The sequence below is a fragment of the Humulus lupulus genome, chromosome 2 (assembly GCF_963169125.1).
Source record: "Humulus lupulus chromosome 2, drHumLupu1.1, whole genome shotgun sequence".
Classification (NCBI taxonomy): Eukaryota; Viridiplantae; Streptophyta; class Magnoliopsida; order Rosales; family Cannabaceae; genus Humulus; species Humulus lupulus.
The window spans coordinates 58,128,999-58,145,967 of NC_084794.1; the positions used below are offsets into that span (position 1 = coordinate 58,128,999).

The 16,969-nt window shown below is 34.0% G+C and overlaps 1 protein-coding gene across 8 annotated transcripts; it reads left to right on the forward strand.

Moving 5' to 3' along the window:
• The first annotated feature begins 10,192 nt into the window (after positions 1 to 10,192).
• On the forward strand, positions 10,193 to 16,768 carry LOC133817866 (callose synthase 9-like). Of its 8 annotated transcripts, XR_009885730.1 has the most exons (9): positions 10,198 to 10,689; positions 11,194 to 11,293; positions 12,218 to 12,315; positions 12,447 to 12,606; positions 12,939 to 13,035; positions 13,303 to 13,413; positions 13,515 to 13,637; positions 15,418 to 15,499; positions 16,578 to 16,768. XR_009885730.1 is itself a non-coding variant. In XM_062250485.1 (8 exons), exons 4-8 carry the CDS (start codon positions 12,539 to 12,541, stop codon positions 14,430 to 14,432), a joined length of 543 nt encoding a protein of 180 aa, XP_062106469.1. In that variant the 5' UTR covers positions 10,195 to 10,689; positions 11,194 to 11,293; positions 12,218 to 12,315; positions 12,447 to 12,538; the 3' UTR covers positions 14,433 to 15,030. The 8 variants fall into 8 exon arrangements, 7 of the variants coding, with proteins under 7 accessions (XP_062106472.1, XP_062106469.1, XP_062106471.1 ...); XM_062250485.1 differs by lacking the exons at positions 15,418 to 15,499; positions 16,578 to 16,768 and adding an exon at positions 14,289 to 15,030 and having other exon boundaries at positions 10,195 to 10,689; XM_062250487.1 differs by lacking the exons at positions 15,418 to 15,499; positions 16,578 to 16,768 and adding an exon at positions 14,289 to 15,030 and having other exon boundaries at positions 10,195 to 10,689; positions 11,226 to 11,293.
• The last annotated feature ends 201 nt before the right edge of the window (positions 16,769 to 16,969 follow it).

The following is a 16,969-nucleotide window of genomic DNA, read 5'->3' on the forward strand; positions in this document are numbered from 1 at the left end:
CGGGGAGTGGAGAACTTGCATTGATTTCTTCGATCTCAACAATGCATGTCCTAAGGACTGTGTCCCATTACCTAGAATTGACCAGTTGGTAGTCGTCACTGCTAGTCACGAGCTCATGTCTTTCATGGATGCATATTCTGTATATAACCAGATCGTGATGAACCCTGCAAACCAAGAGCATACCAGCTTCATCACTGAGCATAATGTATACTTCTACAAAGTTACACCATTCGGGCTGAAGAATGTTGGTGCTACGTACCAACGATTAGTCAACAAAATGTTTGCTAACCAGATCGGGAAAAACATAGAGGTGTATGTCAACGATATGCTCGTTAAATCAAAGACTGTCAGTAACCATCTATGCGACCTGGAAGAGTGTTTTGGCGTACTAAGGAGGTACGGCATGAAGTTAAATCCTCAGAAGTGCACTTTCAGAGTTTCATTAGGAAATTTTATGGAGTTTATAGTCAACACAAGGGGGATAGAGGCAAATCCAGAGAAAATCAGATCGTTGTTAGAAATGCCTTCGCCTAGGTCACGCAAGGAATTACAAAGTTCAATTGGAAATGTGGCTACTCTAAACCGCTTCGTTTCAAAATCCACTGACAAATGTCTCCCATTTTAAAACTTACTTAAATGAAATAAGAAGTTCGAGTGGACCAAAGAATAAGAACAGGCATTTCATGATCTGAAAGCCCGTCTGGCTGAACAACCCGTACTATCAAAACCAGCATCTGGAGAATGTTTATTTCTGTATCTGGTCGTGATGGAAAATGCGGTCAGCGCTGTGTAAATGGGAATCGACAGATGAATATATGGAAAAAGTAGGCGAGTATAGTATCTAGCTAATGATGATGTGAGCAGCACGAGTTAGGGCTTTGCAGTACAACATTCAGATAATTATCAGATCGCCTCTTAGGATGACAGTCTGGTTCGAGACATCTAGTGGCCAGATCCCTTTTAAGGCACTCTGAACTTAATTCGAACTAAGGTTTGGATTCCCTTCGATCCCCAGCTTGATGAAGATGTTCAGCTCGTGGAAACCTGGTCATGATGCACACTGAAGGATCCCAAGAGACTCGGAGGCACTTTATACGCTCATTAATGTCCAGGCTGTATTGCACATTTATTGTCTGAGATAACAGGAGTATACTCTGTTAGGCAATCATATCCCTATGTAAATGAGAATTATCTTTATTAAATTTTTACCATATTTATGCACACGGTTACCCAAACCTGTGCAGGAAATTCCACTATAAATATCAGGGATAATGAACAGGAAAGGGGACTACTTTTTGTAATACTAAAACTCTGTAGAAATTGTGAGAGAGTAATAATATTGTCTCGTGAACTAGGTGGACTTTAACCACTGAACCACGCAAAATTGTGTGTGTGAGAAATTGTTCATATAAGTTCATGACGGTTTACAAATAAGCACTAATATCCTTATTAGATTTCTAAAAGTATTGTTAGCGAAAAACCGCATCAATAGTGATAATAATAATAAATATAGATACTTATATTTATACTAGATACAAGCAACGAGCAATGCACGTTTGCTTAGTTTCATTTAAAGAATTTATTAATTATTTTTATTAAATTTGTATCATTATCATATAAATTTCAAATAAACAAACAATCTATATATTTATATAAAGGACAGCATCAATGAAGTGATGCGACACTCTAAATTGCTCCAAATCACTCTTTCTATTTTCTCATTTTTTACATTTTTTAATTCTTCTTTTTCAAATTTATAATTATTAATTAATAATTAAATAATAAAAACTAAAATATCTAATTATAAAAATAATAATATATCTTTACTTAATTTGAATTCAAATTTGATTAGATATTTGATTACGACAACTGTTTAATTATTAAATTATAAATATAAATATAATAATAAATGTCATTTTTTTTTCTCATTTTTCATTTTACTTTTCTAATTTGTGGCTATTAATCAATTTTGGAAAAAAACTCATTCTATTTTTTCTTTTTCATTTTAATAATAATCTATATATTTATATTTTTAACCTTTTGACAAAACATGTATGGGATCTAAATTTTAGTTTTTAACAATAAATCATCAAAACGGGTAATCAACTGAAATACACATGGTTCAAATAATTTATCTATATATTCATATTTTTAACATTTTGACAAAATACAAGGCCCACAAATTAATTTTTAAAAATAAAGGGTCCAAACGGGTAATTGGCTAAAATACAATGTTCAAAATGGTCCAAGTGTAAACCCTTATAAAAAGCATAAATTATATATATTTATATCATATTTTGTAAAAAAAATTTAACCTTTTGAATAAATACATGGTCCAAGTGTTAATTTTTAAAAACAAAAGGTCTAAACGGGTAATCGACCAAAATATAGTGTTCAAATAATCGATCTATCTATTCCTATTTTGAAACTTTTGGCAAAACTTGAGGTGCACAAGTTAATTTGAAAAAATAAAGGACCCCAACGGTTGATCAACTAACATACAAGGCTCAAAATGGTATAAACCCTTATAGAAAACATAAATTATATTATTATGTATATAATTTACATCTTATAAAGAAATGTTATCATTTTGAATAAATATATGGTCTAAAAGTTAATTTTTAAAAATAAATGGTCAAAACTAGCAATCAGCCAAAATATAGTATTCAAATAATCGATCTATTTATTCCTATTTTTGACATTTTGACAAAACACGAGGTCTAAAAGTTAATTTTTAAAATTAAAGGGTTCAAATGGGTAATCGGTCAAAAGAACCATTACACAAAACATAAATTTTCTTATACATATTTAGATTTTTTATATATAAAAAAATCATGCAAAGCGTATAAAAATGACAATAATAATATTAAATAAAAGCACATGTACAACAAGTTTTTTTAACTTTGTTTTCAACACTTTAACTATATTTAGAATTTCTTGAAAATTATATAGGAGGTTTGCTATACAATGAGCACCATCATAAAAAAAATTGTGGTCAAGACGCCCTCACATGTCCATATAAAGAGCATGTTGTACAGGTATGGTGAAAATGAATCCCTTCCACCCAATCTCCCAATAAAAATATTTAAATATATATTTATAATAATTATAACAAATTGCACAAAACGCAGTTATGTTTTCTAATATTATATATAAAAAAATAACATAAACATATCAAATGAAAAAGTAAACCAAAACATTATTTATGATTTTTTTTAAATATGTATATACATGATATACTTTTCAAAACATAAATGTTAATTTCTTTTAATAAGATTATGTATTATGTATTATATATTATTATTATTGTAATCACATTTTATAATATTCAAATTTATATTAATATATGTATTAAATATTATTATAATTATTAGACTTGAAGGTTAGTCATTTTTTTCATTTTCTCTCTCAATTCTTTCATATTTAGGTTTTGTTTGCTTTGCTTGCCCAACTAAGATTAATTGTATATTTACATATATACATAGGACAAGGATTTGATGATGAAATTTGAATGGATGCACTTCTCTCTTCATCTATTTAAGACAATTAAGATATACGAGAAACTATTATAAACAACAAAAATAACAAATTTGCACAAGCGATCAAGTTTATAATGCAGAGGATATTGTTAATTGCATTTTACAAAACGTAAAACAATGAAGAAGAAAGGTGTAAAGTTTAGGGTAATCGTATATATGTTCTTTATTCAATCAAAAAGAAAGATATATATACAAAAGAAAATACAATAACTGACCAAAAACTGTTGCATAATCCACGACAATAGTTTAGGAAATACTTAATAGAATTGATGAGAATAATAACCACACATATTATAACGTATTCACACACATAATAATAATGTATAATGTATCACCCCCCCCCCCCCCCCCCCCTCAAGTTGGAGCATGCAAGTCTAAAATGCCCAACTTGTCTAGAAGAAAATCAAATTGCTTCTTTCCCAAAGCCTTGGTAAAAATATCTGCCAATTGGACTGTCGTCGACACATAAGTTGGAGCAATGACACCATCTTGGATAGCATCTCGTATGAAATGACAATCAACCTCGATGTGTTTTGTGCATTCATGAAATACTGGATTTTGTGCTATATGCAAGGTAGACTGACTATCATAGAAAAGAGAAATCGCCTTGGGATGATGAACTCCCAAACTTAGAAGTAGACCTTTCAACCATTTCAATTCACAAGTAATAGAAGCCATAGAACGATATTCAGCCTCTGCAAAAGACCGAGCGACAGTATGTTGCTTCTTAGTTTTCTATGAAATTGGTGAATGTCCCAAAAAAACAAACCAACCAGATAGAGACCGCCTAGTTAGAGGACAAGCAGCCCAATCCGAGTCACACCAACCTGTCAAAGACAACTCACTGTCTGAACGCAATAAAATTCCTTGACCCGTCGATTTCTTTAAGTAGGGAACAACCCGTAAAGCAGCATCCCAGTGTTCCTGTCTCGGTTCCTGCATGAATTGCGATAAAACATGAACTGAGTAGGCTAAGTCAGGGTGAGTAACCAGCAAATAGATAAGACATCCAAGAAAACGTCGATAAGGCTCAAGATCCGCAAGAAAAGACCCCGTGGCACGAGCCAGCTGATGATTTTGTTCAATTGGGAAAGAAACTGGCTTCGATCCCAATAAGCCTGTTTTCGAGATGATATCAATAACATATTTTCTTTGACATAAGAACAACCTTGAAGAACTTCTAGCCACCTCAAGACCAAGAAAATATTTAAGCACACCAAGGTCCTTCATATGAAAACATTTACTCAAATAGGCTTTAAAGGCGGTAAGCGCAGCAGAATCATTACCAGATATTATCAAATCATCAACATAGACTAGGACATTAATCTGTACATCCCTTTTAGTGTAAGTAAAGAGGGAATAATCAGAGTAGGATTGAAGAAAACTATACCCCTTCAAAGCTGTCACAAGCTTTGCAAACCAACATCGGGGTGCCTGTCTCAGACCATATAGAGATTTACGCAATCGACAAACCAAATCAGAATCAGTAGCGCCAAAACCTGGAGGGAGCTTCATATACACCTCCTCATCTAAATCGTCGTGAAGGAAGGCATTGTGAACATCCATTTGATGTAACTCCCAATTCTTTGACACTGCAACAGCCAAGAAAGCACGAACAGTCACCATTTTCGCAACTGGGGCAAATGTCTCATTGTAATCAATTCCTTCAACTTGATGATTACCAAAAAGAACTAATCTGGCCTTTAACCTCTCAACACTACCATCAGAATTGTATTTAATTTTGTACACCCATTTACTTCCTAGAGCTTTCTTTCCAGGAGGTAATCTTTCCATAGTCCAAGTGCCATTATCTTCTAAAGCATGAATCTATTTTTGCATAGCAGTACACCATCTGATATCTTGTTCAGCCTCCTTATAAGACTGTGGCTCAACTCCTGCAGTAACAGCGGCAAGAAAATTATGGTGTTTCACAGTATATTGGTCACAACTAACATAGTGTGCTATAGGAAAAGGCATACATGAGGGAGTGTAATATTGTGGATTCGGTGTAGCGAGAGATGGACTTTTCTTGATCACTGTATGGGTCACATAGTCTCGCAATTTTACCGAAGGCACCTTTTCTCTGAACCCGCAGCCCAAATTTTCCCTTTGCGAGTCGTCAGGAGTATTACCCACCCCCTCGACACTCGTGGATGAAGCGGCTGTAGGCGGCATATCCTGAGCATTTTGACTAGACATTGAAGTCGAGGGTTGCATCACAGCTTGACTAGGCGTGTCATTAATTGTTGGCGAGACTAGTGGAGGAGCCACAATGGTGTCCTCGTGCATCGTTCTAGGATCTCCCTTATCATCAAGAAACTCTTCAAAGACCTCTTCATTATAAGTAACAGTATTGTCAAGGGTAGGAGTTATGACTTTAATATTCAAATAGGGAAAAACATTCTCATAGAAATTCACATCCCTCGACACAAAGAACTCCTTTTTCTCAAGATCAAATAAATTCCATCCCTTCTTACCAAACGGATAACCCACAAAAACACATTTACGAGTTCGACTAGCAAATTTGTCACCTTTAACTCGTTGATTATGGGTGTTATACCCAAAAATTAGAGAATGCATCCTAGGAGGCTAAGGAGAATGCATTCTAGGAGAGCCAAGGGGAGTGGTCCTAGGAGACCCCAAGGAGGATGTGGTCCCAGGAGACCCCAAGGGATTGGTATTAGGAGACCCCAAGGAGAAAGTGGTCTTAGGAGACCCCAAGGAGGATGTGGTCCTAAGAGACCCCAAGGGTGTGTAGGAGGCAAGCCTCCCAAGGTTTCCTAAGTGTTGGCTCGAACGTGTCCAAGGTAAGTAGCTAAGGAGGAGGAGTCTCTTGCAAGAGGAAGGAGACTTAGATTTTGATAAGCAGAGCCTATACAATGTTCGATCGGACATGTTTGGGAGGTGCTAAAGGAGAATGCCTTGATCTTGTCCAAGGTGAGATGTTATGGAGGAGGTTGCCTCAATATTGTCCAAGGTGAGGTGCCAAGGAGGTTGCCTCGGACCACCTTGGTCCGAGGAGAAGCCAAGGAGATTGGTTCAAGGAGGAACATGGCATGCTAGAGGAGAGTGCCATGTTAGAGGAGAGAAGTGCATGTCCTACCACCATGCACGTTCAACCCACGAAAACATGTCCTACCACCATGCACATTCGACCAACACTTGCATGAGTGGTCAGTAGGAGGTGGATCAACTACTAAGTCAAGATTCCCAGAGACAGCTTCAACAACATACGCGGGAATCTCTCATTCTTCCCACAAATGGGGGGTTTGTTACATTTCAAATTTTGAATGTTTAAATGTAATAAATGTAATAAATATAATAAAATATCCCTATCATAAGGGGATATCAGTTGAGGATCCCAGGCCTATAAATAGAGAGTTTATGGGATGAGAGAGGGTCTTCTTCTGCTTCTTCTTTCTAGAGAGAGAAAATTGGGTATGTCTATTCTAGAGAGAGAAAGTGCTGAAGTTAGAGAGAATTCTTGTATTTTCACAATCTGTACTGAAGAAACTCAGTTGGCTCAGTCCATCTGATCTTGAGTATAGATTTATAAATCACAACTCTAAGTGGATTAGGCTATTACCGACAATCGGGGCTGAACCACTATAAAAATCTCCTGTGTTCTTTATTTTCTTTATTAAACCATCTATGTCGTTTTTATTTCTCTTGAAGGCTTGTCGTTATTGACGTTCTCACGTCGTTGTCTAAAAAGATGGTCAACAATGGGCATAAGCTAAACACCCAACAATTCGCAATTCACGAAAAGAAGGCTCACAACCAAATAACATTTCATATGGAGTTTTGTTGAAGAGAAAACTAGACGGAGTTCAATTTATGAGGTGGGCAGCGGCCAAAACACATTCTCCCCAAAAGTAGATTGGCAAGCCTCCTTGAAATCTCAATGCACAAGCGACATTCAAAATATGTTTATGTTTCCTTTCAACTCTTCTATTTTGTTGAGGAGTACCCACACAAGAAGTTTGAAATAAAATTCCATTGGCCACAAAATAATCCTTCATGCAATTAAACTCTGTTCCATTGTCACTACGTACAAGTTTAAACTTTTGAGAAAATTGACGTTCAATCATGGCAATAAAGGACATAAACATTGTAAAAACTTCTCTTTAATCAATTAATAAATAAACCCACACAGCACGCGAATAATCATCTATTAAAGTTAAAAAATAACGGGCACCACAAGAAGAAGTTTCATCATACGGACCCCACAAATCACAATGCACTAACTCAAAAATTCGAGTTGATTTATTTGCACTTAAAGGAAAACTATCTCTAGAATGCTTAGCACGATGACAAACTTCACATCCTTTTGTCAAAGAACCCTTAGAATTATTTAAAAAAGGAAGCAACTTCACTATTTTCTCGGAAGGATGACCCATTCGACTATGCCATAGTTCTAAAGACTTTGAACTATCAACCGAAACTGCTTGCACCTTTAATCCCTATCGTAGGTAGTAAAGTCCATCTCGTCGTTCACCCGTGCCAATCACCTCCCTCGAAAGTAGGTCCTGTATAACACATACATTAGAATGAAATTGGACAAAACAATTTAGATCATCATTTAGCTGTGAAACCAAAATTAAATTGCATGTTAATTGAGGTACAAAGAGAACATGTTGGAGTATGATTTTGTCTGTTATTTGCACGGCACCCTCCTTAGTAGCAACCACCGATTGACCATCAGGAAGACCCACGGGACAAGGCGAAACAACTTTAATATCTAATAAACAAGATTCGTCACCAGTAACATGATGGGAACATAATGTATCTATTATCCAGGCATCCATTCCCAACTTACCATGCAGTCGGTGAGAAGAGGGAGATGGGGTTCCAAATGCAGCAGTTAACGTAGCCCATTGTTCGGTAGTAAAGCCCGGTAGGGGTTGCACAGTAGGAGCAGTGGTCGAATCCGCAAAAGGTGAACCATGAGTATTGACTGGGTTGGTGGCGTTAGCACGCACTCCGTTACGGCCAAGGCCAGCCGAGAGCTTTGTTGAGGGAACATTTGGTTTGCCCTTATTATTGCCATATTTTTCCAAGTGCCAATCGGGAGTACCATGGAGATCAAAACATGTAGCGATGTCATGACCCGATTTGTGGCAGTGAGAACATATCAAGACCGCCTTCTCTGCCTTGTCCATACGCTATTTTGATTTATTGTCCATGCGCACCGCAAAACTGACCACATCGGGCTTCTCTTCGGTGATATGCGTTATCCCTCGAACCCGCTCATCTTGAGCAATTTGTTGGAATGCCCGATTCAGTGAAGGTAGAGGATCTTGCGACAAAAGAGTCGATCGCAATTGGGCATAATACTCAGAACACAAGCCAAGAAAAAATTGGTGCAGCCTATCATTTGCGCGTCGTGTTTCATGTTGCTTACCAACCTGACAAGTACATTTACCACACTGGCAAGAAATCAAAGGCTCATGTTTATCTAGCTCATCCCATAAAACATTCAACTTACTAAAATAAACAGCAACAGGCATAGTTTTACTTTGCTCACACCGATTAATATCTCCTTTCAGTTGATGAATACGCAGACCATTCACGACGGAAAATCGTTCATGCAAGTCGTCCCATAAGATTTTGGCATTATCATAATTTGATAGCATAGAACGTACCTCGGCATCAATGGTATTCGTGAGCCATGATACAAGCATGCAGTGGATGGTGACCCAATCATCTTGCGTACAAGGAGGGACGATTTCAGTGATGGTCCCGTCCAGAAAGCCGAATTTGCGGCGTGAGGAAAGAGCTACACGAATAGCATGAGACCAATCATCAAAGTTGTCAAGCTTCAGATGTGTGGGAGTAATGAAATCACTTGGCCGATCTTGCGAGCCGAGATAGAATGGCGAACTGGGATCAAGTTTCGCCGGAGATGGAGATGGAGCCGGTAGTGTGGGCGTGACTTCATCAGCCATGATTCAAAATATATATAAGTATATATATATATATGTATATATAAGTATATATATATATGTATATATATAAGTATATATCTAGTATGTATAATAAGTGTGTAGATAACATAAATGATTGGTTTTAACGATTTTTTATTTTTTTAATGTTAACTTTAACGGAATATTCTTATATTTAACAGAATATTCTTATATCTAACGGTAGTTTGTAAATGCTTAAACTTAAATAAAATAAACAATTAAAAAATTAAAAAAAGATATTTTTGAGATATTTTACAATGATAATTATTTTAAAATAATAAATAATTAAACAAATTAAAATAGAATATTTTTGAGATATTTTACAATGATAATTATTTAAAAACAATAACATTATTTTAAAAACTTAAATAAAATTTAATTAAACTTAAACTCACTTATTAGAATAATATCATATTAAATATATAATATAATCTACTGTTAATTAGTAACAAATTGATTTTTTTTTAAAACTAGCAAAAAACTTAAATTTAAAATACATGTATAATATTTAATATTACATTAAACATATAATATATACACTACACCAAACACCCATTACCATAACACATGATTATAATAGAATTTAAAAAGAGTTATTGTAAGTGAAAAAAATTTCAGGCGGCAACTTAAAATAAGGTACCGCCAAATGATTTAACATTTTTTGACTTAACATTTTTCAACCCGTGTACCCATTTCCCCTATACCCATTTCCTCAATCATTCTTCGGTCTTCCCCTTCCTGGTCTCTCGGTCCCTTCAATCTTCAATCGTTCATCGTCTTTCCGTTCCTGGTCCGTTCGTGGTCTATCTCTCTCGGTTTCCCGTAGACCTATCACTCTCGGTCGGGAAATGAGAAAATAAGCAGAAATTTTTAATATTTCACTAACTCTCTATTCCCCAATTTCTATTTCTATCATTTACCACACAAAGACAACCCTAATCATTCTCTCTTCTGTCTTTTCCCCATGGATGGCTTGTTCTATCCTCTGTATCGTTTCCCACTGATGCTACACAGATAGTCATAGCCATTCTTCTTTTCTTTCACTAAATTTTTTTTGCTCCAGTGCCTCCTCTTAGCCATGGCTAGGGCTACCATAAAGGTTTATTTCTTCATAATGGAGAGGGGTTAGTCCTCTTCAAAATCTCTGTTCCAGAAGTTTCTTCATCGCCAGCAAAGATTTTAAGGTCACTATATCATCTTCCTCTTCTCTAATTATTATTATTATTATTATTTGTGGCTTCCAAATGGCAATTTCCACGATTATCCTTGAGGTTCGTAAATCTGGGATTGCAAACCAGAAATTGGACATTAATAGCCTTCTGTTTAATATATAAAAAAATCATTTTGGGTCCTTTGAAGGACTAAATGGGATTAGAATTTTTTTGTGCCTATCGCTACCAGGTATCCATTTGTTCTTGTACTTTCTTTTAAATCTATTATGTATATATATATATAAGCAACAATTAATAATTAGCAAGTGTTCTATGTATATGTCTATCTTTATGATGTAATATCTTAAGTGCTTAGATTGATAGTGTTAAATAGCTTTACGTTATTCTGCTGGTAATTATATGGGGTCTAGAGCCTAGACCACTTGCATCCATAAAAAAAATTATTAAAAAAATTGCTGGGTCAATATATCAATGATGAAATTTTGTTTTTAATGTAAAAATTATTTCTATTTCTAGGGTGGTGATTTATGGCTTGTTTGGATATTCAGATGGATGTAAAGAATCAATATTATGCAACTATATGGGTGCTCAAGATATGCATTTTCGAGAAAATGAGGTTTGTTTTCTAAATATCTAATTTCTCTCTTAGAGAATTATTTTGCTATAAGACCTAATTGTTTTGGGCATATAAAATAATATCAATAATGCTCTTTTCCCCTAGTATATAAATGTATATATGTATAAATATATATTTATATATAAAAGAAAGTTTAATTGAGTTCAACTATATCAATGAGAATTTTGTTGCTGTCGATGGGAATGTTTGAAAAAATGTGGCTTGCAAATGATGGCAATTATGGAGAGTTTAGAAGGTTTACAACTTGGAAACAAAGGGACCAAATTGTTGACTTTTAATTGCCATATGAGATTTTTGGGGCTATGCAACAAAAGTGAGTACTATTCTGTTATGCCTTCATTCAATTTCTAGATGCGTAAATACAAACTTAATCCAATATGTTGAAGAAGTAATTTCTTTGGGCTCTTACTATAAAATTTGACTGTGAGATTGGATTTTTAGCTGACTATTGCTCATTTTAGATTGAAACTTTTTGAAATTAAAGATTAAGTTTTATGTAACAATGCTCATGGATTAAGAAAATAAAAAAAACTGCACTCCATATGTTTGGTAAAATGCCTTAGAAACATAATATAGTGTATAGATGTTTTAGATAGACTATTCCATAGAGAATATAATATAGCTATGTTTGATCATAGATAAATCAATATAGTCATAGCTTAAAATTTCCTTGGTAATATTAATGTTACACTTTAATTCAAAAATTCAAACTTTTTTTCATTCTTTCTATTATGTATACTTTATATAGTTTTCTTCATGGCTGTACAATTTGGAACTCATTTATATACTGTCATGGTTTTCTATCATATTGAGTTGTTAAGAAACTGAACTGAGTACTTATTAAGCTCAATTTTGTCAGTTTACAGCATTGTGAATATCTTGGTTTTTTTTGTATACCTACAGTGTGTGAACATGCTTATTCTTTGGCTCAAAATATGGATCCTGACAGTGAAGGAAGAGGAGTTCTACAATTTAAAACTGGATTGATGTCTTTCATTAAGGTGTGTGCTTGGTTTGAAATGGATAAACTTGACTTCCAGATTTTAGTCTGTTTTTTTTTTGCATTCTATACACTTCGACAATAATATTATATTTGCCATATATTTACTTTTTCTTGTTTTCAAAATTTTAGCAAAAACTTGCAAAAAAAGGATGGAGGAGTTATAGATAGAAGCCAAGACATTGCTCTTTTGCAAGATTTCTACAAACTCTATCGAGAGCGGAATGACGTGGAAACGAGAAGAAGAGTTGAATTTAAGGGAGACTGGGGCTTTCAGTGGAGACTTGGGCGAGTAAGTATTTCACCCATTTGAACTCAAATAGATGGCACTTTTATTTATTTGCTTTTGTTCTGTTTATGCTAATACTGTAGTTTTATTTTCTAATCTACCTATAAGGAGAAAAACATAATTATGTGAATGTGACTTTCAATTTTCTCCTTTTGTTTATTTTTGTCCCTTGGTTTATTATTAATTTGAAAACCTTCCTTTAACTATTAGGAAAAGTTTGATTTGTATATTCCTCTGTTTTTTTGGCCAACCCTTTATCTTTGGTGTTAAAGGTATTTTCTCAGTTTTTCTTTCATGGCCATCATATTGATCTATTTATTGATTACTTTTTCCAGGTTGGAGAGAAAGACAGTTAAGAGGAAAAGAGTTTTTGCTACTTTAAAAGTTCTAGGCACAGTCCTTCAGCAGCTGACTGAGGAAATTCCTGATGAGGTTAGTTGTATGACTTTGTGATCAGTCGTAATGATTTACTATCACTATTTTTTAACATCCAAAATCTTGTGAAGCATTTATGTTGAGCCCCTAAAAAAAATTCATGTGAAGAATTAGTGACTAAATATTTGGAAAAAAATTGCATGATATGTATCTACAAAGGAGGGATATGTTTCTACTTGAGCTTCTTCATTGAAAGTTGAAACTAACATAAATGGGACACATTCTATTTAATCTTGCATCTCTCAATTGGTTTGTTTTATGCAGCTGAGACGTGTGATGGAAACTGATGCAGCTATGACGGATGACTTAATTGCTTATAATATTATTCCACTTGATGCTCCTAGCCCAACAAATCATATTGGGTTTTTCCCCGAGGTAATTAGTTTAACAGTTTATGTTTCAAGTCCAAAATTTTGTTGTTTGTACCACCTTTTGGAATAAAAAATTTATGAATAGAACAAGAAATTTATGAACAGGTTCAAGCAGCAATCTCAGTGTTAAAGTATAGGGGACTGCCAAAATTGCCCGAGGATTTTCCCATCCCTGCTACAAGAAAAGCTGATGTCCTTGATTTTCTGCACTACATTTTTGGATTTCAGGTTTGTACGTCTAGATCAAGTGGTATATTGGATTTGGATTTAGTGTATTTTCTTTTATTTGTGCTATAAGTTGCATGTGGTTGCTATGAGTTTCAGGCAGGTAGTTCAGACACTGTTATATTTTTTCCTCTGAAAAATTTATTGTTTAGTTGTTCTTGCTTTATTTATATGGGGAGGAAATGTCCGAATCCTTCTATATGTTTTTCACATTGATGAACATTGATATATGCATTCATACACGTTCTGATATATATGCTTAAACATTCTGATTGTGTTATTTTTCTTCATAAGAACCTCATCATTTGTTAAAAATATTGTACTTTAGGGGAAATGAGTTGATTCTTATTTCTCTTTTGAAACAAAAATTGCTTGTATTAATATGATCAATGAATGCAAGGGGTGCGGAATAGTCCATTATCACAGAGTTTATTCTTGTTTTGCCTTTGTTTCTTCAAATGATTATCCATTTTAAGATTCTCATGAAGTGAGTAGGTGGGAAAAATTGCTTGGCTCATAAATTTTGGATTATGGTATTTGTCTTTATATCATAATACAGGACTAATGCTTTGTTGTTTACGAACTCTAAAATCAAACTCATTATTGTGAGAGACAAATGCTTCTTAATCCTAATGTTTGAAGTTTGTTGTGCAGAAAGACAATGTTTCTAATCAGCGCAAACATATTGTTCACCTTCTTGCCAATGATAATACAGTTTGTTGTAGTACTTGCTTTTACTCGTTTTCTTTCTCTTCCCCATTTTTTTGGGATGTTCTTGCTTCCCGTAATAAAATTTGATCTTTCATCTTTTATATTCTTCTGATAATTGTTAGCACTTAAATTTTTATATGCTCATAGTATAGTATACATCAAAGGAAAGGCTTTACACAAATTTAGGCCCTGACTTGCATTTTCTGTTGCTAGTTTGCATACTGAGCTAATTAGTAGGAGACACAATCTTAAGTAGAGCTACCTTAGTTTCTTTTATTTTTGTTAGTCTATGCAATATGATCTAGTGTGGCACCACAATTTTTACTATAAGGGAAAGAAAATCAATATAATATGTGATGTGGGAGAGTTGAATTGATAACTTTGTCCATGTTGTTTTTTGTTGAAGTAGTTTTTATGGATGCTAATAGTTCTGTTAATACTTTATTCAGTTTTGGCCTCTTCTCTTTATGATAAGCCTATTTAGTTTTTCCCCTTTTCTTACTATTTGTATTACTGTTATGAAAATCTCTACAAATTAAACAAGGTATTTCATAACAGTACACAACTTTTTAGAAAAGTTTCTCTTTACACTGTCTATAATTTTTATGTAACGATTTTTTTTGTTTAACACCTTATTGTTTCTCTGATATTTCTTTGTTGTAAAATTTAAAATTTGATGGATTAATCTCTTCAAACAAAAATAATTATATATATATATATAAATTATGATGAGTTAGAATTAGATTCTCTAAGTTGGAATTAAGTGTTTTATGTATATAATAGATTAAGAAAATGAATATTAAATTTTTTTATTAAGCATTAAGTACCTTTAGTATATAATATATATATAAAATTGATGTTTATAAATATATATTTATTGTTGTGGATCTAAAAAGGATGGTATCGCCTCTGTTTTGAACAAATTGTGATATTTGGATGCTTTATTTATCTTGTTTGTGACTGTTTTTCTACAGGGGTTCTATTTATATTGAGTATTTTTTGGTCTTCTTTTTAGTCAATATTATATGGGTTAGTTTTAATTTGTTGGTTGTTTCATTGCATTGATTATCAGATGAAGTCCATGGCTGGCACCCAAGCTTAGCCTTGGCCCCAGAAGTTGAAGAAGAAAGCTTAGAACTTTTTGTTCATTTCAAGTAAGTAAATAAGCTTCTTTTCCTTTAGAACTCAAATTTTGTATATAATATAGATTTAGCATTTGCCTATGTTTTTGTCTTAGTTCTGAGTTTTCTGTTTTTGGATGATGATAGAAAATTGGCTGAGAATTCTGAACTTTCCATTTGCTATAGAACTCACTTTTTGTATATATATTTATATATTGGCTGAGATTTCTGAACATTCCATTTACTTTTGGTTCGAGTCATAGATCTATGATAAATAAAGTTATAAAGGGCCATCGATTGTAAGAACAAATCTGAGTTTATAACCATTTCTTATATATAGATGATTATATATCTAGGGAGGTCAGGTGTTAATTAGTTTTCCAGTACATAAATGCAGAACTTGATTCTTCTTCTAGTAGTGTGGGTAATATTACCTCAGATGTCTTATCAGCTGCCAAGAAGAGTCGATTCCCAGACCTCAGAGGTTTTTGCCACTCTTTTTTACTTCCTACTTTCACTATTATACCTTTTATTTCAAGATTTAAGTAGCTTTTCCCTGAATTCTCTTGCTGCAAACACTATATTCATCATGCTTAAATACTTGATTTTTAGCTTTTGCATTTCATTTTATGGCTTGTTTCTTAAATTTAATATTCTTAAATTTTGTGCTTGAGTTGGGCTAGTGGCCCAAGATAATTTGGGCCAAGTGTCCACTGTGTACTATTCTCAGCGAGCTCGCTGTGTACTATGTTATGAAGAGTTGAACCAAGATCATTAAACAACACTAACCATGACTATCAAAAATAAACATTATTTAAGTAAGCACATTAATATTTTGGATGGCTTTTGTATTTCTTTAATACTATTCTGGTTCCTCTTACTTTTTTGATTAAGTTGATTTGTATTGTCTAAAGTTATTGCTTGTTTTATTGAATTACTCTTAGATGTGTACACTTAAATATAGAGCTCACCACAGATTAAGTAGATCTTATTTGAATGTACGACCTTATGAAATATTTTTGAGATTTAATGGTTAATTGGCCTTGTTAAAGCTCTGTTATATGTTGTTGCATGTTGGTGGTGGAGCTTACTGACTTTATTTTGCTCACAGAGATGACTCTCTAGTCACTGAAGTGGAGCCTTATATTCCTTTTAATTTCAACCCAGCAGGAATGCAACCTGTTCTTACCACTAATTATCTGTTGGCCGTCCCCAGCATTCTTGCTTTACAGATGACGTTATAGTCACTGGGGTCTTAACTGCAAGGTGGTCGCCTGACTTAAAAGATGTTCGCTACGACCTTGATCCTGTGTTGATTGCTAATCATGTGAGGTAAATGTAACAGCTCTGTTTGAAAGAAGAAACATTTTTCATTGTTGAGATGGTTGTTGTTCCATTGGAGTCATACATGGTACTAAAGAGAGGTAGTTCTTTTAATTTCATAAACTCTGCTTAGCCTTGGTGAACCTTGATCCCATCTTTCTTATGATGCATGGGATTCAC

What these genes read in the sequence shown, in the direction of transcription:
- LOC133817866 (XM_062250488.1), top strand. Translation starts at nt 12,539, where the DNA reads ATGACGTGGAAACGAGAAGAAGAGTTGAATTTAAGGGAGACTGGGGCT. An exon ending in TTCAGTGGAGACTTGGGCGA is followed by an intron (nt 12,607 to 12,938) that starts GTAAGTATTTCA and finishes TACTTTTTCCAG; the next exon opens with GTTGGAGAGAAAGACAGTTA. An exon ending in ACTACATTTTTGGATTTCAG is followed by an intron (nt 13,638 to 14,288) that starts GTTTGTACGTCT and finishes TTTGTTGTGCAG; the next exon opens with AAAGACAATGTTTCTAATCA.